Below are 22,324 nucleotides of genomic sequence, written 5' to 3' on the forward strand. Positions count from 1 at the left end.
GCAATATCCTTTAACATATTTCCTTTTCTTTAATTTCAGGATTCTGGCCAAGATATTACGAATCGCGTCTTCCAGGGCTGTGGTCGTCCCACTTTACGACGTGCCAAGCGCTCGGCTGATCCCAAGCTAATGTTGGCTATGCAGGAGTTACATGCAGAGAGCACTCCAGAGGCGGATACATTGGACATTGATGCGACCTTGGATGAGGCGATTGTATTGCGTGAACGACGTGCCGCAGATCCTGGCTCGCAAGAGTCCACATCGCCGCAATCACAGGAACAAGGTGCCACTCAGTCTGGCAATGGCAACGGAAATGGAAATGGAAACGGCGGTGGCAACAGGAGGCAACAGCAGCGTCGCAAGCAGCAACGGCGCAAGCAACAGCAGCAGAATCGCAATGACAACGACGATGACGACGGTGAAGGCATGGGTGGCAGTCGGGAACCCATTCTGGACAAGATTGTGCGTGATATCCGTCAGCGTGTGAAGGACTACAAGAAGTTCTGGTCGAATCTGCCGCACTCCATCTGCAGCAACGAAGACATCGCTGCCTCCTCGGATGTGGATGGCATGTGCTGGAATGGGCACACCATCGACAGGTAAGCGGAGATCAGCTGCAATGCCAGGCATAGCTTAATCAACACTCTTTTGTCTCTTCTTAGATATATGCACTCGGTGACTACAGAGCATGGTTCGAATCCGGAGTTCAGCGGCAATCCAGCGAGCACACGTCAAACAGCTCAAATGTCCACACAGCTGTTCCACCTGAAGAATGCGATCAATCATCTGCGCAATGCGTATAACGGTCAAGATGTTGACTGGAGTGAGCAAGGTAAGGCGATTAAAAGTATATTTAAAAAATATATCACAAATGCAAATTAATCTATTGCAGAGGAACCCTATATGGGCAGCGGCGCTGGCTCTGGTTCGGGTTCCGAGGACGACGAAGACGACGATGAAGGCTCTGGCCTGGGTCCCTTCGAGCCAAATGTCAAGACCGACGGAGAGCATCCATCGGTGCGCGTGGACTCCGAGAACGATGACGATGAGGATACACATCCGGCGGTGACCACGCACACGTCTCGACCCAATGTGGATGACAAGAATCCGCTACTGCATAACACGCATGTGACACACGATCACAACGATTTGGATGAGTCGCATAATACTAACGACGATGATGACAACGATAACGATGAGGATGTCGATGATGGAATGCACCACTCGTCGACAGATGGCGCTACGCGCACCTCCAGTGCACCTGAGAAGATGTCACTGCGACGGGCGCTTGTCGTCTACTTGCTGCCACTTTATATGGCGTGGTTCGGTGGCGTTTGCGCCGATTTGCTGTGATTATTCTACTAGAGCTGCTACGCACAACGATAAAAACAATTAAATACACAAAAAAAAAAAATGAAAAGGATATGAAACGATGGAAGCGAGCTAGCTAGCGAACAAGTGCAGTCGAGGTGGATCATCATATCATGCCACGCCACGTAACGCCGCCCTCCCGCCCCGTCCGCTGCACGCCCCCTGTCCACAAAACTCTCAGTCATTCAATCCATGAAACAAAAATGTTATTAGAACCGAGTATATACGAAATGCAAGTCCAAAATTTTCTAAAAACTTTTGTCAAAGCAATTGAAAACAAAAACAAAAACAAAATGATAAGCAATCAAACGGATGGCGACAAACCAAGTCAACGCCTTCAATTATATAATCGATCAAATATATATATATATATATATATATATAGAAATATGTGTAAAATCGAGATATATAACGAATCGATTCAATTCTTATTTGAAGTCGCTGTTGAGCATTAAGAACTGTCGAATTCGATGTAAGGAATACGTAACAAGAACCCAATTTAGCGATTAAGTTAAGTTCAGCACCCTAAGTTGTAAGTGCGAAATTTGTAAGATATAAGCGAATGAGTGCGAATGCGAATGTGAGTGCGAGTGTGTGGGTGAATGTGAATGTGAGTGCCTGTTCATTGTGATCGTTTAGCAAAAATTAACTACGAGTATAAACATTTTAGCCCGTAAACTAAGCAAACTTAGATTTGTATCATATATACATACATATATAATTTATATATGCATTCAAAAATATATAGATATATACTTTATATACATACATATACGTAAAAGTTGCCAGAATATTTAATTAACAATTAACAATCAATAACAGCATAAACAGCAATAACTAATTTCTAACTATACTGAACTGCAATTTAGTAACATAGTTGAAGCATTTTTAAAATCGATCAACTAATGCTCCAGCAGCATTTGATCGCTAAGCCAACACATACATAAGTATATTGATATAAATATATATTTGTTGGTTCATCGATTCGCATATTTGCGACCTCAATCGATTTTAAACTAACCGCATTTTTCAACTAGGCTGATAAAGCGTAATTACTATATATGTATATTTATTTTTTATGATTTTTAATATATGTATTATTTTTATGTGTATGTATTCAAAACAAATACAACAAGTAACATTGAAGAAAACAAAACGAAACATTCAAATCTTTCTTTGGAGCACAGGTTTAAAATTTGCTTAGTTACACATACAAACTATTTGTGGTTTATGTTATTTTATAAATATTTCTATCGTTCCCTCTCAGCGCAAACAGAGCTTTACTTTTTCTATGATTGAGCTATCTATTTATAATTCAATCATCAAGTATAAAAGCAGCGCTTCATGCTAAAAAATTCCGTATTGTATATTTTATGCTCAAGCGAAAATAACGACAGCTGAAGGATGTATTTTGCAATATTAAAAGTATTATTTATCATAGTATTATTTGAATCAACGAAAGGTAAGAAGGAAAAGTACGTTTATTTCAATAATTAAATATATTTTTATAGGATTTAATACTAATATCACAACTGGATTGGATATTCCATCGGATTTTCATGCAAAAATTGAACCTTTTAAGAAAATTGGTTCAAGTTTTTACTATATCGAAAGTAAAAAGCGTCTAGATTGGTTCTGTGCAGCGAATAAATGTCATAGTATGGGCGGGCATCTTGCTAATTTGCGGACTCTTGAAGACTTGACAGCTTTTTCAAAAAAGATAGGATATTGGGACACATATTGGGTGGACTTGACTGCATTATCAACTAATAATAAAACATTTATATCAATCACAACAGGCGAAGACAAAGGCGAATATCCAAAATGGGCTAAAGATGAACCAAATAATGCCCTGGGAAATGAATTTTGTGGCCAAGTTTTTGTAAGCGATGGAAATATTGTTCTTAATGACCACCCATGTGCACTAGAATATTTATTTATATGCGAATTAAGTATTCCCAGATTCATTAAGATTCTAACTTGGTAATTGAAAAAGAGATTTGGAATATTTTGATTAACTACAAAACTTCATATATACTTTCACTGGTGATTGATGAAATAAAATTAAAACTTTCATAAAACTAGTATGTGAATCCGTTGTTTTTTTTTTATAAAACTAAATGACATTCTTTGTTTTTGAAAATAAAGTAAGTGGATCATAATGTATTTATAAAAGAGCACTTGTGAAACAATGGAAAGAATAATACATGGTTTAGAATGTTGTATTATTCAGTGGCAAGATCGAGGCTACAACTCCAGCCATAATAAATTGAAATTATAATAAAAATATGATAATTTGATAATATAATATTTTGCAAAATTACTTTTAATGACAGAGTGTGGCAGGAAATATTCGGAATATATAATATAATAATATATATAGTGGCTCAAATTGCTTGCTATATCTTGCTAAAATCTGGGTCTTCATATTGATATTGATATATTGATATTAATTCATATAATATGTACTCTATGTGGTCAGAAATGTGCACATTTTGATTATGACAAATTTTACAATGCCTTTTATCCTTTTTTACGATAAGAAGTTAATGTTAATTATAACAGTCCATGTTTTATTTAATTTATAATATACAAATTTTACCTATTTAATACTTATACATATACAATCAATATATTATAAATTCAATATGTAGTTCCGTTTGATTTTCTAAAAATATATGTTTTTTCTGAGGTTTCGTTATTTATTCCCCACAGGAATATGTAAAATTATAATTCAATCTCTGCCTATACTCGTATAAGAGAGCTCTGTGTTAAAGCTTTACGCATTGTATATTTTATTTGTAAGGGAAAAGAACGACTGCTGAAGGATGCATTTTTTCCTATTTAAAGTATTATTTATCGTAGTATTGCTTGAAACAACAAAAGGTATGAAGACAAAGTTCGATTATTTCCCTAACTAAAAATATTTTCTTAGGATTTAATACTACTATATTAAATGGATTGAATATTCCATCGGTTTTTTATGCGAAAAGAGAACCCTTTCAGAAAATTGGTTCAAAATATTACTACATCGAAAATGAAAATCGTATAAACCGGTTTAATGCGGTAATTAAATGTCATACTATGGGCGGACATCTTGCCAATTTACGGACTCTAGAGGAAGTGACAGGCTTGCATCATAAAATGAGATTTTTGATGTACTGGGTGGATTTAATTGAACTACCAGGAAAAAAAGTGTTTCATTCATTCACATCTGGAGAGCCCAAAGGCGAATATCCAAAGTGGGCTAGAAATCAACCAACTCACTCCCACGGATCTGAATTATGCGGCCGTATTCATTTATCTGGCAAAAGCGTTGTACTACATAATGGCCCATGTACAGAAAATTTCTTTTTTATTTGCGAATCAAATCTTCCCTTACACATAGAAGTTGTGACTTGGTAATTTCAAAATCTAGTAAATAAATGACTTTACTTTTATCAAAATTGATTTTATTTCATTATATTTTAGCTATTTAAAAATATATATTTACATATAAAAAAGTTATAAAATTATCTAAACGTCATCTTTTCTAAAATACTACAGTTTTATTTTGAACAAATACTAGGTGGAGTTAAATACCATAATTGATTTCAGAGGTTTCCAACTCCATCTTTGCAGCTCAATCGCTTCGTCGCCATTCTCATTAATGTATGATTTTTGAGATCATGTGAGTCATTTGCGATATAAATCACTGGTTTTAAAAATGCAAAATATATATAAAACCGATTTTTACCAGTGACATTCATAATAATCACAGAGTGCGTGCTTTGCAGTCTTTGCTGAGTTGTTTATATACGAATTTAGTTGGGTGCTCCCTTATGTGTTGAATACAATTGGTTAGGTACAAATTCGGTTTCTATAAATGCGTCAGGTGCTCTTGCCAATGTTTCAATTATCACTTCATCAAAAGAAATCTCCAGCAACGGATGCTGCAGTGCATCGAGAGTCTACAATGGAAATTCAATCAATCAATCAGTTAAAATAACCATTCAATGACATTTTCTTACCTCCTGCACATCAAGGTCCAATATAGTGTTATACACGTGAAGCGTCAGAGGCGAATTGCGACTCACGAACACTCCATCTATAAGTTTCTTGCTTTCCTCCAAGAAATTTGGTTCCAAATCGTTGAACGATATGCTGACTTCCTTCAAAGACTTGCAAGCGTCGACCAAATTCCAGACATCGCTGGCAGAGAAGGATTCGCTAATCTGCATTAAGTGCAATGACTCCAAATGTTTCAGTTGAGAGCAAATGAGCATTAGCTGACAATTATCGATATCATCATCCAGCATGACCAGACGTCGAAGATTCTTGAAGCGAACAATATACGAGCTGACATTGGGAAAGAACCAGAAGCATGCTCTAAATAGCAGAGATGTCACTCGATACTCTTGTTCCAATGCCCTCAAATTACGCATATAGTTTTCGTAATATTCCCGGGTGTATAAAGTTAATCGATAGAAATTTGGCAAATTTAGCAAACTCCGCAACATATCGAACTTCAAATTGAAATCATGAATGACAAACTCTTTCAATGTTGTGCATCTATGGACAAGTGAAAGGTCATCCAACTGGGAGCTAAAGAATGGAAATAGCGACAGTCTGCGCAACGGCATCTTGGCAAAAATACGATCCAACACTTGTGCATTCAATGAAGTGGAATTCAATGTTAGCTCCTGCACGCGTTCAAAGTTCCAGATGCCATGGCCACCACTCATGTCCTTAATGTTGAGTTCGGTTACATTGGGAAATATTTGAGCGAGCAGCAATGTAGTCTGGTCGAAACTGTGCACACACCAAACATGGCAGTCCCAAGCTGTGCAGTTGCTGAAAGTCGTAGATCTTCCAAGATGGCAGCAATACTTCTAGTTCAGCGCCGCGTAGAATTAGTTTCTTCAGTGATTTACTGGCTAACTGCAGAAAGCAGTGCATTCGTTGCGGCATCTTTTTGAACACTTGCAGAACGTCCGCGTCCACTTTTGCCTTGGCCGTGCATTGCCAGCTCTTTTTTTACAATGTTCTCAAAGTACTGGCATGTACGCATTAACGATAATTGATCTCTTAGGGTTAGATACCTTACAATATTTATCCAGTCATCATCATGGAGTTGGTCAACCATTTTAGTAAATTAAAACAAACTGAGTTACAAATTTTACTATCAGCTGTTATTTACTCTGTTTTGAGTACTGGCTGGTTTCTCAGCCACAGGGTGTTCTATTAATACTGCTAACCGAAATGTTATACTCAAAAGATGCTGTTGCTTAGCCGTTTAAACTTTGTTCGTCTGTTACACTTAAATTGGAATTCAAACATTTATTGTAATTAACAAATGCATTGAACACAGACTGAAAAAGAACCAAATAATGATATTTTCAACTGACTTTTGACATTTAATTATATTTATCGTTTTTCTAAAGACAGCTCTGCGTAAAATACGTTTTTCCAGCAAGTAGGCTGGCTTGCTGCATAAAGCAGTTAATTTTTCGTGGTTCCTGACAAATAACTTGTAGCACTGCTTGCTGGTAGACAACAACAGGGTGTTTCATTAACATTGTCACTTGACAACACTCCAATGGTGCTGTTACTTCTGTGTTCAACAGATACATTCAAGTTGTTGTTCAAATACTTATTGCAATTTAACTATTTATAAATATTTTTATTAATTTAAGCTACATTTATGTACTACCACACTGTTTAATAAGTCGATTCAATAAAATCTATAAGGCGATACAACACCTATTGAAATGTACATATCTATTAGCTTTAAGTGCACCCTAAAAAATATATTTTTTTCTCAGTTAAAAAAAAACAGTATGATGATTTTGGGTTCTTGGGTATGGCTGCCCTGGGGTGTATTGAACGAGTGTGGGGTAGCATAATGTACGTTATGTGTAAGAGAATGTGACAATCGAGGGTTGCTGATAAAAAATGAGGAAGTACATATGTACACATATGTACATAAATATGTAAGATGGGCATTGGAACAATTGAAAACTCTAAACTCACACTACTAAGAATTCCCTTTACCATATTTGATGGAATTTTGTTTTTTATACGCTTTTTTATTCATTTTTGTAAAACTGAATATTGAAATTTATTGTTAAAAGCTTTTTTCTTAATTTTTGTAAAATTGGAAATCAATTTGCTGAATAAGTAACATTTAAGATGATGCGGTTTATTATTTCGACTATTCAATTTTATTTAAGACAAAGTCAAATGCCTCAATTTTCCTTACTCCAATCTTCCCTTCTTGTTAATAAAGTAAACACTTTTCAATAAGAATATATGTGTATATATGTATCTATACATTTATATGTAATCGTATATATTTACAAGCAATTTATTTCATTCTGTCAATGAATTTAAGAGCGATAAACTAAATATAAATGCTAAATAGAGTTACAACTTCATTAAGGTGTATTACAATTTAAAGGTCGTAAACTATAAATTCTACCGTCTGTAGCTTAAACTTATGACAAACAATAATATTCAATATTTCATGGTGCGCAGATAACATCACAAAACTGTTGAAAGTGTCAATACAAAGGAATTACTAAGAACGAAATTAAATTTACATTTGATATTTTCATTTTTGATTTTGATGAAATTATAATAAACTTATGAGACTATACGAAGTAGCAGGTTAAAGACCACAACATAAGATGTATATGCAATGTGCATATCCAACCTATGGCTCGAATGATTGGATTGCGGACAGACAGAAAAATGCAATATGCAATATGAGAACTTTCTTAACGTAACATAACAACTTAAGCATATCGTTATTGATAAAAATTAACAACTCATTGAGTTTATTGCAGCATTGTTGTATACAATAATACATTTTCAAGCAAGTCCAAGCTCCAGTTCCATAGTTTATTATTATTGTTGGTCATAACTACTGCATGACTTCGCGAAAGCGTTTTTGTCGTTCCAAACTCTCGACCTCAGCCCAACAATTGCGCATGTTTCGGAACAACTAAAAGTACACGATAGAATTTATGTTAATTTAATACAATAAAAATATAGGGAAAACACCAAAGCACCCACCTCATCAATCCAGTTGTGTTCCGCCAGCAGATCGTTTAGTATTTCCGTTGAGGTCTTGTCCGGAAATTGTTGTTGCTGTTCAGTCACACGCTGTGAGCAATTGATAAACAGATTGAACTTTTCGTGCGCAATCTTGTGGAAAAGATCAGCACGTGCGGCACAGATTCGACACAATACAATATCCTACAAATAAAGTAAGTTATTTTAAGCATTCCGAGGGCCACAAGTATTTTGATATTGTTCTTACTTTCTCGTAGACAATTCGCGCATCTGCAGATATAGTTTGCATAGTGTTTGGATTATAGGGTTCACCAAAAAGTAAGAAACGAACAGCGATTCCGGGTTGATGGCAGCCAGCGCAATTCTTTTGTGTTAGATTGTTCTGCACCCATTCAGAGAAAACATGACACTTCGGCCATGTCTCAATAGACGAAATAATGCTTCGTGTCCACGGAGTGATGGCCAATAGTTTTCGCTTGCAGTTCTCCATGATGTTGTCAATGACGCGCACGCTACCTAAGAAATAATCATCTGAAAAATAAAAAAGTTAATTAAACATTTGTATATAAGTATTACATCCCAATAAGTCACTTACCCTTCTCACGGGTTATCTCGGAGAAAAAGCTGGGATCAAGCGCTTGCGATATCATTGTTTGTATATAGATTTCAAAATTATCGCGATAAGACAGATAATCCTCCATAATCTTCTCAATAAACTGCTCGGTATCATCAGCCAATAACTCCGAGCGCATAAACTCAACAATAGTCTCCGTGTGAGATTGCAGCTGAATGCGTACAGGTGCTTTGAGGTAGAGTTTCTTCGTTTCCAGATTCCACGAAGCATACTAGAATTTGTTATGTTAATAAACGTATTTTTAAAGAGAAGCTTAAACCACTTTTACCTTGGACATGTTGCGATAGAAAGTTTTACCGTTCTGTCGAAATGGCTCGTACTTTTGCAGGATGCATTTGGAGTCCACCTGCCAAATTGTTGGCCAATCGTTGACCAAATCAGAGCGCAATACAATAAAGTCGCCAGTCTGAGCAAGAGTGAAAAGAGACTTTATAGTTAGTTGATAATTGATAAATAAAGGCTGCACCCACTTTAAAGTTTTCTGCTGTCACTGCAGCTCCCGCTGTTGGATTGCCATAGCTGATTGCATCGGCGCCACCCTGCAGATCCTGTTGCGTATTATAGCCATCGGTAGCGACTTGCAATTGCTGCTGCTGTTGTTGTTGCTGGTGATGATGCAGCTCTTGCTGAAGCGGCTGCTGCTGCTGTGGGCCCTGTAGCTGATGTTGCAAGTGCACAGTTTGCTGACAATAGTTGTTCTTGCGTGGTGTGCCCTTGGTGCGTCGTGCCGCTTTTCGCTTGCCATAGCCCTTGCCGTCATCGCTCTGTTTTGAGTGAGTGAAAGTGAAAGAGTGAAAGAACAAACGAACGATCGAGAGGAGTGTGCGATGCACTTACGTCTTCCTCCTGCGGCGTCCAAACAGGATCAGTGTCCGAGTCGGTGAACTCCTCGGGCTCAACCACGGCACCACCCTCCCCAATAGCAGACGTATTCAAAAAGAAGTGCGTGCATGCTGCTTTCCTTGGCCTTGCGGGAGCATTGCTCCCGACGTGGCGGCATATTCAAGGGGTCTGTGGAGAGCACAAAACTGGATTAGCAACAACATCAACATCAACAACAACAACAACAAGCATCAATGTGGTGAATGTGATCGATCACAGCACACATACGTCGAACGCAGCACAACAACAATTACGTCCATCATCAACACAACATGGACATCACCATCATCATCATCCTCAACCCAATTTTGCCATCGCCAATGGCGTTTGCCGAGGAGCCAGCGCCAAAGCTGGAGCTGGAACTGTAGCTGGATCTGGGGACTGAGCTGAAGAAGCCGCGCTCACAATGAAGTAGTAAATAATAAAAATACACGTTTTTATTTTTTGATGATTTTTTCATTTTTAAATTAATAATATTTGTTCTCGTTATTCCATCTCAAAAATACTTATACTTTCTTTACTTTTGTTTTTTTTGCTCATGCGTTTCGTCTTTATAACAATGTTTTAAAAGTTAAGTTTATGTATTCGGTTTTTACATATGCACAGTGTCCGATGGATGCGTCAAGTAAGTTCTAGTCCTAGTTCTAATTCTAGATCGAGTAGAGTCAAGTCAAGTCACGTCAAGTCATCGTCATATATTCAGGTTCATTCGTCAGTCGGTTGTCTGCAGTCAAGATGTCATTTAAATGTATTTGTATGGGATGCGTTTGAACGCGGCTAATGCTGCCATGGCCAAAGCAGATTGATAAAGTGAGGATTGGTTGTGGCAGCTGCGGCAGCAGCTTGTGACGCCACGCCACTAATCGCTGCCGTGTTGATGCCTCTGGATGCCGATGGCGGTGTTGGCGTTATCGGCGTTACAGCGTCGCCGCCGCCTGTTGTGTTGTGATGGTGGTTGTTGTTGTTGTTGTTGTAATTGTTGTTGCATGGCGTTGCAGTAGTAGGAGTAGTAGTTGCGATAGTAGAGTGCTTATTGGAATTATGCTGTTGGTCAAGTAACATACCTTGACTGCCGCCACCGCCGCCGCCTCCGCTCCCGCTACCCAACTGCTGTGCACAATGTTGCTGCTGTTGTTGTTGTTGTTGCTGCTGTTGCACAAAATGCTGTTGCGCCGCCTCCTGTTGCTGCTGAGCGTATGGCCGAAACGATGATGTCGTCTGATGATCAGCGGCAGGATGCTGGATGACAGAGGTAGTTGTTGATTCAGCGGCAGCCGCCGCAGCAGCTGCCGCTGCCACCATTTGTGCATGCGGCCTCTTCTTCGGCAGTATTTGAGTTTGTGAGAGTATTTTAATGCGATGCCCATCATCGCCCACCAAACCGGCCAAATTGTGCACAATCTGATTGTTGTCTGGCGTTGCGGCACCCGACGTTGATGTCTGCGACGACGGCACATCATCGCCAGAGCCGCTCTTCCCTTTGCGTTTGTATGGCGCACGTGGATAGTTTAGTTTACGCGATGGCTTCACAACGGGCGGCGGATCATCGTCACGTTCACCTTGCAGAAACTTCAAATAGCTGTCCATGAACTGCGTTTTCTTCTCGCCTATTGAGGTGCCCACACTGACGGGTTTCGGTGCGGCGGGACTGTAAGCACCGGACGCTCCACTGGAGGATGCACAATGCGCGGCGGCTGATGACGACGACACTGGCGTTAGACCATTATTGCTGCACTCATTCGCTATGGAGGAAGGCGGCTCTGGTGAGGGTGTTTTATTGGGATTACGTATGCCAAAGTTGGTGTTATTCGTTGACGAGTTGGTGCCACGACCATTCGTGGTCAACGAGTTGGCATAGCCCTGTTTGGGCGCACTATTCGCATCGGCCAGAAAGTCCAGCTCCTCCTCAATGTTTGGCACAATCACTTTGTTGATTGCATCGGCGTTGGCATCTGAACTCGTTCCCTCATCGTCTTGCTGCTGCACCGACTCCAGTTTATCCTGCTGATGTTGCTGTTGTTGTTGCTGCTGCTGTTGTTGTTGGTGCTGCTGATGCTGCAACTGTTGCGCATACACCTGTTGTTGCTGCTGTTGTGTGTAGACCTGCTGCTGTTGTTGTTGCTGTTGCTGCTGTTGTTGCTGCTGCTGCTGTTGTTGTTGCATACACGCCGTATACTGCGATGCAATTGGCTGCGGAAATGCCGGATAGTATTGCGCCAGCTGTGTGAGATGCGATTGCGCCTGCGATGATTGCAAATGTGCCGGCTGTGGCAGATGCTGCTGCTGTTGTTGCTGCTGCTGCTGCGTGGACTGTTGCTGCGGCTGACTATGCTGCGGATATGTGGGTATGTTGATGGTTGTTGCCGGCGACACAGACGCCGCATTGTTCTCCGTTTTCAGCGGCGTATTCCACTTGCTGTTGAAGTCATAATACGTATTTTGCTGCTGCTGTTGCTGCTGCTGATTGTGCTGTTGTTGCTGTTGCAACTGATGGTGTTGCGACTCCTGCGGACTTCGCACAGTGCTGTATTCACTGCTCGCAATCAACGTTTTCTTAGGCTGCCGTTTCCTTGGCGTCTTCGCCGGTTTAGGCGGTGGTTTCACATCCTCCTGCAATGGATAAATAAATGAAGACAAATGCATCGATTAGCAAACAAATATTTCAAGCTGTTTGCTTCAGGATTTTACATAAATTTGCAATGTTATATCAGTTGTTTTTTTTTGGTTGGGACTTTTCTACTTAGCATATACAATTTACAAAACGTCAACTGCAACCTGGACAAAAGGTACAAGGAACAACAAAGACACACACTTTTGCTTAAACTTCACTTCAACAAAACTTTCAACGTCACGTCACAGTTTCAAATGGACCACAAGATTTATGCCAAACACAAATGTGTTTTAAACAATATTACAACACAAATTCGAACAACATACAAATAAAAGCCTTCTCTTCAAATCAAAATGAAATCAAAAGCAAAACAGTTAAATGGAAAAATGTTATAGAAATTTGCACCGTCACCAAAAAGAACGAGTACTTACTTTAACAATATATAGAAGAAAACTATTAGAAAAATCGCATTAACTATGGAATTAGCATAAAATTAAATAGAATGAAAAATAACCGAACTAGCCAAATTATTGCATTTTTTTTTTTTTTGGAAACCAAACAGAGAACAACATAAAAGCCAAAACAAATCAGAGCAAAGAACAATTTGTAAACAGAAACGGAAACAAAGCCAAAAAAATTGAATAAATTGAACAAACGATAGAAAGCGAAAAAAAAGGAACGTAATCGAAAATGAATATACATACAAATAAAATACAAACCTTTGGCACTGTTTGAATCTGTGACGTTAAGCTGCTCGTTGTCCCCGGCGACAATATCATATTGGCCACCACATGTTGTCGACGCGCTTGCGGCGAGCTGCCACCATGTTGTTGCTGCTGCTGCTGCTGCTGTTGTTGTTGCAGTTGCAACTGATGTTGCTCCTGTGCTGCAGCCGCTGCCTGTGCCTGTTTCAATGACTCCACATCAATGACACTTGGCTGATAAAATGTTTGCTTGATCTCCAGGCCTGGCGGCAGATTAAACACGAGATTCTCACTGGTATCGCCGCCAGCAGCAGCAGCAGCCTCATTGCCATATGCATCGAGGTGTCGATGCTCTTGCTTTACATGCAACTGCAGCACACTCTTAATCTCATCCTGTCCCCCGCCGTCCTCTGGCTTTGTCCAGCAATGCTGCTGCACTTGCAACTGTTGCTGCTGCTGCTGTTGTTGTTGCTGCTGTTGCTGTTGCAACGTGCTTTGTATCACAGATGAATAGGCCACCGTTGTGGGCGCTGCAGACGAACCAGCGCCTGCCACATTCATTACAGTACGTCGCGCCACTGGCGATCCCGCTGAGGCAGCCGTTGCTGCTGCTGCTGCCGCCGCCGCTGCTGCTGCCGTCGCGGATGCCGATGCTGCCGATGTCGTGGTGGTTTTGTAGACAATGACATGTGGTGTGCCAGCCACATCGACAGTGTTTAAATTCGTTATGGGTGATCCATCCGCTGAGCTAAGCGCTGGACTTGCGTATTGTGCCGCATAAGCGGGACTCACATTCTGCTGTTCGATGTGTATCGATTGCGGATCCTTGCGTGTCAACTTCAATTTCTGTCCATCCATTGTGTAGTACGTTTCCGTCTCTGCCATTTCGTGTTGCAACTGTTGCTGCTGCTGTTGTTGTTGCTGCTGTTGCTGTTGTTGTTGCAATTGGGTCAAGTAAATTAGTTCGTTGTACGCTTCGATTTGAGCCTTTGCATCTTGTGCGTTTTCTTGCTTGATTTGCTACAGAAGATTTTTGTTTGTGTTGCATTTGAAGAAGAGCGAGCAGCGCCAAGTTGCAAGTTGCAAATTGCAATTTGTTGATTTTTGGTTTTTGGTGGCCGATACAAATTTTGTGTGTTTGTGGGTTGGTATTTGGTTTTTTGTTTGTACATAGATTTGATGGAAACGGAAATTGTTTGTGTCGCATATTTGATATACAATATTTACATAATACAGGTGTGTTAGCGATTTGAGTTGAGGCAAAGAGTACAAGGGGGTAAGAGGCAAATAGTGACCGAAGGAAGCGTCCAAAAAAAGGGGCCCAGCAAATACTCGAATTCAGTGGAATAATTGGGTGACATCTTCGTAAGATTTTGCTTTTAGTGATTAGTATTTGTTGTAAGCCAAGTGTTTGTTATATTCTATATATCTATTCTATAAAGCACTTAGTACCGAAAATGCCACCAATAAATAGAAGAAATTTCATAGATTATTTTAACTGAGCCCCCCATTTGAAAGTTCCCCAGATCTGCACCCAACTGCAACTCTTTTTTTGTTGTTAAATTGGCGTTGCAACTATTGAATTATTACAGTTGTTATTTGTTGTATACTCACCACTTTGTCAGCGACCAGATTCAGTTGCTGCTGCTGTTGTTGCGCCTGTTGCTGCTGCTGCTGCATGGCAAGGAACGTATTGGACAGCATATTCGGTGTATTCCACGTCAGCGACGTCGATGTCAAAGCCACCGTCGTTGGCGAGGGCGACGCTCCACTCGATGATGAGTTCTCGCCATAATAGTTGGATGCCACCACATTATTCGCTGCCGCTGCGGCAGCTGCTGCCGATGATACGGCTGCCACAGCTGCTTGGTTTTGAAACGAGCTCAGCTGCTTGTCCAGTGTGCTGGGCAACTGCAGCTGTTGCAGCTGGCGATGTGGCGTTTGCACCGTCGTGGAGGCATAATGCGCCGGCTTCGGTTGCACACTGGCAGCGGCTGCATGATGATAGATCTGCTGGAATACTGGATTATAGCTGCCTATGGGCGAGGGTGGCACAAAGCTGCCGCCGCTCGCTGCAGCCGCATTAAAGCTGGCTAAGCTAGCGGCTGTGATGGTGGCCAGATGCGGATGCTGGAAATCCTCGGCTGTGCCTGCCGTACTGCCGGCCGAACCGGGCACAATGCGGTTATAAGCGTATGACCAGTGACTGGAGTTGGGATCCATGTGATGGCGGCGGCGTCGTCTTCGTCGTCGTGTTTAAGCTGCAAAAACAGGTTTGTTATTATTGCAATTTTGTTGTGGGAGCATAAAAGGCGGGCATGCTCTTCTTTTCTCCCGTCCCCCAAATATGCAATCATGCACACACACACAATTGTATTCATTTTTTTTTGCTTACGCTAGACCAATCAAAAAAGGCGCAAGTAATTCAATGTGGCTGCAGTCGGAGTTTCAAAAATATTGAAGAGTGAGGATGCAGCCCTTGCACACAATACACGTACATTTGTACGCATGGATGTATGTATTTATGTTTGTATGCATGCACCTACACTTGCTCACATACAATAGCCACACACATTCATACATACAAAAGTGAATTATGCCGCGCACAATTTTGCATGGTATGGGAAGACTGTATTATGCTTTGGCCAGTCCATCTGTATATTTTTCGATGCTGCTGCTGCTATACGTTTCACTTATTCGATTAATTGTTGTAATGCATTTAGATATGTACATGTTTTTTGTTTTTGTTGTGTGCATGCGTACATGTTTTGCACATCATTCAGCCATCAGTTTATATTTTCTTAAAACACTTTTAACATGCATATACATACATATACGAATGTATGTATATAAGTATGCATGTACATACATACAAGCATACATGTGTGCGTACGTTTAGATAGATAGTCACTAACAAGCAACTCTTGGGCGTTTTACTGCTTCATTGGATTCACACTTCGTGGAAACATGTTTTTAATTCGCTTCGATTGTGCACTTGTCAATTTACCATGCAAATTTTATGTAAACTTTTTTGGAAAACTTCTATAATTTGGCTGCATAACTTTTTTGTGGGTGAAACAATCTCCAAAATGGCCGCTCAAGTACAAACGAACCATTGACTCATTTGAACAATGCACACGTGAATCGGTTCACGGAAATCCGTGTGCTTCTGTTGAACATTATTATGTTTGTCTGTTGTTGGTGTTAAGGTGTTTTTTTTTGCAATTATTGGTGGTGATTTCCTGTAGTTTTTAATTTGCTTGGTAAGTTGAACTATTGGGTTTCACACGATTAATTTATGACCTTATCTAAATCTGTCTGCAACAACGTGCATAGCCACAAATGTATATATTTATGTTTATACCAAAACACTTATAAACATATAAATATAATGCTATTTATCCAGTATTGTAAAATGTAATACAAACGAGCATAAGCTTTTTGAACTATGAAATATGCAATAATTGCTGTTATAGATTCACCGCTTGGGGCATATATTTGAAATGTATTTGTGGGCGCTCTGTCATTTATTTTTAAATTTTAACTACTCGGATGTGTGCACCTTTTGCAAATTTTGAATAAAAATCAAAACAGCGTTGCCGTACGTTACAAAATCTGTATTACATATAGAACATTAGCAACATATCGTTACATTGCGATAGTCGGGGTATGTCTCATTTAAATATTAAAATTAAAAAAAAAATTTATACAAATATTAATTTGTTACGTATTTTATTTAAACTGAAATGTTCGACACGTCCACTAGCTAATAACCAATTTGAACTAGATTAATGAACGAATAAACGAACAATAATTCGTTATCATTAATCGAACTACCAAATGCAATCGTTTTCAGTGAACCAGTTCTGCATGAAACGACACAACTCTACTCATTAACAAAAAAAAAACGTAGATTAAAACTGAAAAAAACAATATTATTCCTGTTGTATATAGTGACGCACAATAAAATTTAAATTCATTTAACTTGTGTAATAAAGAAAAAATAAGGTATGTATTATTGTATAATTCTATGCGTTGTGTAAAATTAATTTTCGTTGAATTTACACATACGTGTAAGTGACAAATACGCCCATTAACTGTAACTACTATATACGCACGTATGTGTACGTGTGTATGATATTTTGTAGAGAACAACATGGATTTTGCTGACGATTTTGCAACCAAAGAAGAGGTCGACCCAGCAGCAGACTTTTTGGCACGCGAGCAGTCCGTTCTGGGAGATCTCGAGGCCGAAATAACGGGAGGATCAGCCACAAATGCCGCTGCTGCAGTAGCAACTGACGATGGTCTTCTCGGTGCTGAGCTTGGCAGTGAATTGTCTGCCAATGTTGGAGGCGGTCTGGAATCCTCGACCGGCAGTTTTGAAGTGATTGGCAGCGAATCAAACGAACCTGTTGGCATCTCGGGGCCACCGCCATCGCGCGAAGAGCCGGAGAAAATCAAAAAGTGGCGTGAGGAACAGAAACAGCGCCTCGAGGAGAAAGATCTCGAAGAGGAACGCAAGAAGGAGGAGTTGCGCCAACAGTCGAAGAAGGAACTGGACGATTGGCTGCGACAGATTGAAGAATCGATCTCAAAAACTAAACTGTCGTCACGAAATGCCGAGATTCAAGCCGCCTCTCTGGAGAATGGCGCTATTGAGCCGGGCACCGAGTGGGAACACATTGCCAAGCTCTGCGATTTCAATCCTAAGGTGAACAAAGCGGGCAAAGATGTCTCACGTATGCGTTCCATTTATCTGCATCTGAAGCAGAATCCAATTCAAGTGCAGAAGGGAGCCTAAACTATAATGACAATGAATGGATTGGTCAACTGTGAATTAGGCTTGCTCCTAATAAAACATATTGATTTGTTTTGATTTGGATGAATTTGAATTCAATAAATACAATTGCTATAAATTCCAATTATATTACATATGTATTAATAACTATATATTATATTTGCTGATTGAATTGTTTATGATTTCACACACATATTTCATAGATAATAAAGAGGCATTCAGACATATACATTTTCTCCGTGTTTCTCTTAATTTTCTTTGATTTTCATCGGAAGATTGCATTAAATATTTCACTCATTATTTTCAGTATAATGTCCGAGAATGACAAGGAGTTGACAGAGGCGACTGAGAGTCTGAAGACGCTTCACATAGCCAAGCGACAGGATTACTTGCAGTGGGATGATTACTTTATGGCCACTGCAATTCTCTCTGCCAAACGAAGCAAGGATCCCGTCACACAAGTTGGAGCATGCATCGTGGATAAACACAATCGCATCGTAGCAATTGGTTACAATGGCTTTCCGCGCGACTGCAGCGATGATATATTTCCCTGGACAAAGAATGCTGACGACGCGCTGGAGAACAAGAAACTGTATGTGGTGCATGCCGAGGCGAATGCAATCCTCAATAGCAACAGTACCAGTTTGGTTGGCACTCGACTCTATACGACGCTCTTTCCGTGCAACGAGTGCACTAAGCTGATCATTCAATCGGGTATTCGCAGTATATTCTACATATCCGACAAGTATGCTGAGAAATCTGTTTATCAAGCCTCTAAGCGAATGCTCAATTCTGTCGGCATCAGCTATCGACAGCATGTCCCAGTTAAAAAACAGATTGTTATTGACTTTGATGATATACTTAACGAGTAATAACTAATGGTGGCTGTAACTTCAGACTTGACAAAGTTACTCATAACTTAAAACATTTTATAATGTGTTCTTTGTGCTGTTTCTTAAACTTAGTAAATCTGTCTTAAACTATATGTAGATTAATCAATTGAAGAGAAGAGCTTGACTCTGTGTGAACAACAAATACCAAATTAAATTCGTTTCGTTTTTACTGCACATCCGTCGAGTCCACGTTGTCTTCGGTTTTCTTTGGCGAGTCCGATAGACGTGGCGAGAGATCTCGCAACTTGACAACGTTGCCCACAGAAACCGCATTGGCCGCCTCACTAATCGAGTAGCCAATATCCGCAGGCGTTCCTTCCGGATAACCCAAATAATAGTCGGCAATGCGACCCGCCTCACGCAGTCCGCTCAAGTAAGCGCCATGAACCGTGGCCGGATAGTTGCGTATCGTGTGCTCGCCGGCAAAGAAGAGTCGTGGCAGTTCTTCGGGTTCCTTGCTGGAATGTGGCTCTTGGCTTTTCGGTGGTATAACTGGCGCGGCAAGCAGATCGTAATCACTGCCCGAGGATCCCACCGAAACATAGCTGTATGAGCCTCGTGCCCATTGGTCGCTGCGCCAGCGCGTGACAACTGTCTCCTTGGGCTGCGGCACCGAGGTGTTGCCATAAATGTTCTTCAGCACGGACATGCAACGCCCCACAATGATGTCATCCGTCACACTCTCCACAATGTTGGCTGCCATGCCTGCAACAAGTGCCAGCAAAACGGGCGTCGAACTGATGCTCCAAAACAGAAACATTTCACCTGTTAATTGCATTGGTATTTAGTTATAAAGCAACAGCGAAAAATGCAGAGAAAAATTGTACTCACCACGACTGGCTGTGGTGCTGCCCACATGGCCAAAGAGATTCGCATTGGGATCCCAGAAGATGCGATCGAAGCAGAGCACCACTTTATTGAGATTACCAAAGCCCAAGCGACGTATCGCCTGTTGCTTCCAATCTGGCAACGGAGGATCGAATTTCACAGTGTTGGCATGCGGTTGGGACTCTTCATTCGAGATGGCCACCTTGAGCACACCCAGGGTGAGTGTGCAGACAGCAAGATCCGCTTTGTAGGTGACTTCTGGTGTGCAAGTCTTTAGATTCTCAGCCACAATCTCAACTCCTTTGTTGCTGTACTTGATTTCTTTGACGGCGCTATTGAGACGTATGTCAATATTTTCGGTTAAAGCCACCGGCACACAAGAGTAGCCATTGCGCACTGTGGTGTGGTGCCCAATGAACTCAAAGTCGTCGTCTTGGTCCCAATGCTTAAGAGATAGATTGTCCAGGCGAGTCGCATTAGCAAACTCGAGGTTGGCAAAGTGCCAGTCGAGTATTAGGCGATCGCGAGATGACAAATATACTTGACTGCAAATTAAATAATACAAAATAGCAATAATTACAGCATATTGTCGATAATTTCATCCCTATATTTCTTTAATATAGTCATACTGTGAATTATTTCCTTACCTGGGTTGATTTTGTTCAATCTCCTGCAATTGCAGCTCGAGTTTTTGACCCTGTGCACGCAGCTCATCCTCGACTTTCTGGCTATCCTCCAGTTTGATCTGATTGATGCGCAGGTTGTACTCCTGTTGCGCATAGCTGGATTCATTTTGACCGCTCTTCGGGAGCCGCTGCTTGACTAGAGCCTGGTAATCAGATTTCAGCTTGGCAATGCTCTGAATGATGGCCTTAAGTCGCTTACGATGTTCAATGATCTTATTTTGGGCAGCGATAATCTCGTGCATATGCGAAGCGCGTTTCTCCTGTACCGCTTTGTCCTGCATGTTGATGATCCACTCGAGTGCATCACCCAGCGATACAGGATTATTGCCCGCATAGTTAAAGTCCAGACGATGCGACAAATAACTGGCAGACTCGAGCAGACGATTGAATTCACGCTCAATCACATCATCCTTCTCCTTAGGCACCGGTTTGCCATCGGGTCCGTAAAGCGGACACGTTTGCTGTATGGGCACCAGATCCATGCCAATCTGTTTACTCAATATGGTCATTGGATTCCCATAAACACCAGTGACCACCATCGCACCTAGATCAGCAATGTAGCTGTTCTTCCGAAACGTAGCAATCCGTCCGCCAACGCGATCTCGTGCCTCCAGCACAACGACTTCCATGCCAAACTGTTGTAGTTGCTGGCCAACTGCGAGTCCTGAGATGCCCGCACCAATCACAATGACTTTACCCAGCTTCTTGCTGGGAATGGGCAGCTGTCGCTTAAAGATGCCAAAGTTAATGAAGCCATGACGTTCGAGGAATGAATGAACACGCCTAACTAATGTCGGTTCACTGTCGAAAGGCGGCGGCAAACATTTGAGGGCATTGTCGAAGGTCAACTGCAGCTTGGGATTGTCAACCCACATGTGCAGCAAACTGTTGCGTATGTTGAGGAACACACGATGCCCCAAGATACCAGAGCGACTGATATCGGGGAAACAGGCCTCCTCATTGGGCGTCATCTTGCTGAAGGGCAGACGAGATTGAAACACGGCGCCCTCTTGACCCGAAAGCACTGTTGGTGTACCGGCATCACGAGACTCACCAATATTGGCACTGCCACCATTTGTGGCATCCCGTTGGACGCTGCTACGGGTGCTTGCGCTGCTGCTACCTGCTGCCGCATGCGTCTGTCCGGCATTTTCCGATTTCCGCGAACGATGTTCACCCGCCATCTGCTGACGCTTCTCGGTTAATCCCGCACTGCTACCTGAGGACACTGAGTTCGATTTTTCGTCGGCAGATGCTGTTTTATGGGTGCTTGTGTAGTCGACCTTGGGTTTATTGCGTCGACTGGTGCGTCGCTCGTCTCCCGTTGCCGTTGGCGTGTCGTTGGAGTCGTCATCGAATTTACTTTGTGTTTTTGCTGGAGCAGCAGTTGGAGCGTTGTTGCTACGCTTAGGCGATGGTTCGCCATCGGAATCATCACTAATTAATGTCACATACTCTATGGGTTCGCCCACCTTGCCGGCATTATTTGCATTTGGGGCAACGCCGCTGTTATTGATACTGGGCTGAGTAGGCTTCATTTTCACTTGGATATAACGTCTAAACAAACTCACACGTACAGTTTATAATAACAAGCTTCGTTATTTTCAACCAAATCACATTTCCATTTAATGTCACCACTCCAAGCAACAGAGTTTTCACTTGTTTTGTATTTGTTGTTATTGCTTCGTTAATATTTTGTATACTGTCTGAGGACTCTCAGCAACCAGGCAAACTGTTGACAATAGTGTGACCGCACTCTAATTGCAAAATATACTATTTTACGTTGAAAAATGTTGGTTTCGATTTACGGTCGCCTTAATCGATATATTTACGGTTTGTAAATAATCGATTTTGTTTC

At 41.1% G+C, this 22,324-nt stretch overlaps 7 protein-coding genes across 7 annotated transcripts in view; 4 read left to right on the top strand and 3 right to left on the bottom strand.

Annotated features, from left to right (window-relative positions):
* LOC133843933 (glypican-6) overlaps positions 1–1,420 on the top strand; it is a 48,929-nt gene extending 47,509 nt beyond the window's left edge. The window contains exons 6-8 of the mRNA XM_062277704.1: positions 40–599; positions 663–832; positions 893–1,420. Of these exons, the coding sequence (XP_062133688.1) occupies positions 40–599; positions 663–832; positions 893–1,353 (1,191 nt within the window). The 3' untranslated portion in view covers positions 1,354–1,420. The remainder of the gene's footprint in view (positions 1–39; positions 600–662; positions 833–892) is intronic.
* LOC133843943 (probable chitinase 10) overlaps positions 1–22,324 on the top strand; it is a 139,526-nt gene that overhangs the window by 23,780 nt on the left and 93,422 nt on the right. The gene's annotated exons all lie outside the window — the stretch shown is intronic.
* LOC133843545 (uncharacterized) lies at positions 4,883–6,673 on the bottom strand. Its single transcript, XM_062277146.1, has 2 exons — positions 5,382–6,673; positions 4,883–5,321 (listed from the first exon to the last, which is right to left on the bottom strand). Exons 1-2 carry the CDS (start codon positions 6,093–6,095, stop codon positions 5,175–5,177), a joined length of 861 nt encoding a protein of 286 aa, XP_062133130.1. The 5' UTR covers positions 6,096–6,673; the 3' UTR covers positions 4,883–5,174.
* LOC133843955 (mediator of RNA polymerase II transcription subunit 12) lies at positions 8,160–16,324 on the bottom strand. Its single transcript, XM_062277732.1, is given in 12 exon segments — positions 8,160–8,356; positions 8,428–8,610; positions 8,675–8,958; positions 9,023–9,272; positions 9,330–9,467; positions 9,532–9,825; positions 9,899–9,995; positions 9,997–10,072; positions 11,029–12,553; positions 13,274–14,278; positions 14,873–15,519; positions 16,152–16,324. Coding segments are annotated over 11 exon segments (4,542 nt in total). The 5' UTR covers positions 15,482–15,519; positions 16,152–16,324; the 3' UTR covers positions 8,160–8,275.
* LOC133843946 (probable deoxycytidylate deaminase) lies at positions 16,383–18,931 on the top strand. The gene is made up of 2 exons (XM_062277722.1): positions 16,383–16,521; positions 18,367–18,931. The coding sequence occupies exon 2, from the start codon at positions 18,371–18,373 to the stop codon at positions 18,929–18,931; it is 561 nt and encodes a 186-aa protein (XP_062133706.1). The 5' UTR covers positions 16,383–16,521; positions 18,367–18,370.
* LOC133843945 (clathrin light chain) lies at positions 17,109–18,288 on the top strand. The gene is made up of 2 exons (XM_062277721.1): positions 17,109–17,266; positions 17,407–18,288. The coding sequence occupies exon 2, from the start codon at positions 17,415–17,417 to the stop codon at positions 18,060–18,062; it is 648 nt and encodes a 215-aa protein (XP_062133705.1). The 5' UTR covers positions 17,109–17,266; positions 17,407–17,414; the 3' UTR covers positions 18,063–18,288.
* LOC133843930 (possible lysine-specific histone demethylase 1) lies at positions 18,897–22,202 on the bottom strand. Its single transcript, XM_062277698.1, has 3 exons — positions 20,428–22,202; positions 19,784–20,325; positions 18,897–19,717 (listed from the first exon to the last, which is right to left on the bottom strand). Exons 1-3 carry the CDS (start codon positions 22,002–22,004, stop codon positions 19,119–19,121), a joined length of 2,718 nt encoding a protein of 905 aa, XP_062133682.1. The 5' UTR covers positions 22,005–22,202; the 3' UTR covers positions 18,897–19,118.

The sequence above is a fragment of the Drosophila sulfurigaster genome, chromosome 3, assembly GCF_023558435.1.
Source record: "Drosophila sulfurigaster albostrigata strain 15112-1811.04 chromosome 3, ASM2355843v2, whole genome shotgun sequence".
NCBI lineage: Eukaryota > Metazoa > Arthropoda > Insecta > Diptera > Drosophilidae > Drosophila > Drosophila sulfurigaster.

Bases quoted from the DNA above. Each gene is read 5' to 3' on its own strand.
- LOC133843545 (XM_062277146.1), bottom strand. From the start codon at position 6,095: ATGAGTGGTGGCCATGGCATCTGGAACTTTGAACGCGTGCAGGAGCTA. The intron at 5,322-5,381 runs GTAAGAAAATGT...TTTCCATTGTAG, and splicing joins TGGACCTTGATGTGCAGGAG to ACTCTCGATGCACTGCAGCA.
- LOC133843945 (XM_062277721.1), top strand. From the start codon at position 17,415: ATGGATTTTGCTGACGATTTTGCAACCAAAGAAGAGGTCGACCCAGCA.
- LOC133843946 (XM_062277722.1), top strand. From the start codon at position 18,371: ATGTCCGAGAATGACAAGGAGTTGACAGAGGCGACTGAGAGTCTGAAG.
- LOC133843930 (XM_062277698.1), bottom strand. From the start codon at position 22,004: ATGAAGCCTACTCAGCCCAGTATCAATAACAGCGGCGTTGCCCCAAAT. The intron at 20,326-20,427 runs GTAAGGAAATAA...TTTAATTTGCAG, and splicing joins ATTGAACAAAATCAACCCAG to TCAAGTATATTTGTCATCTC. The intron at 19,718-19,783 runs GTGAGTACAATT...TGCAATTAACAG, and splicing joins CAGCACCACAGCCAGTCGTG to GTGAAATGTTTCTGTTTTGG.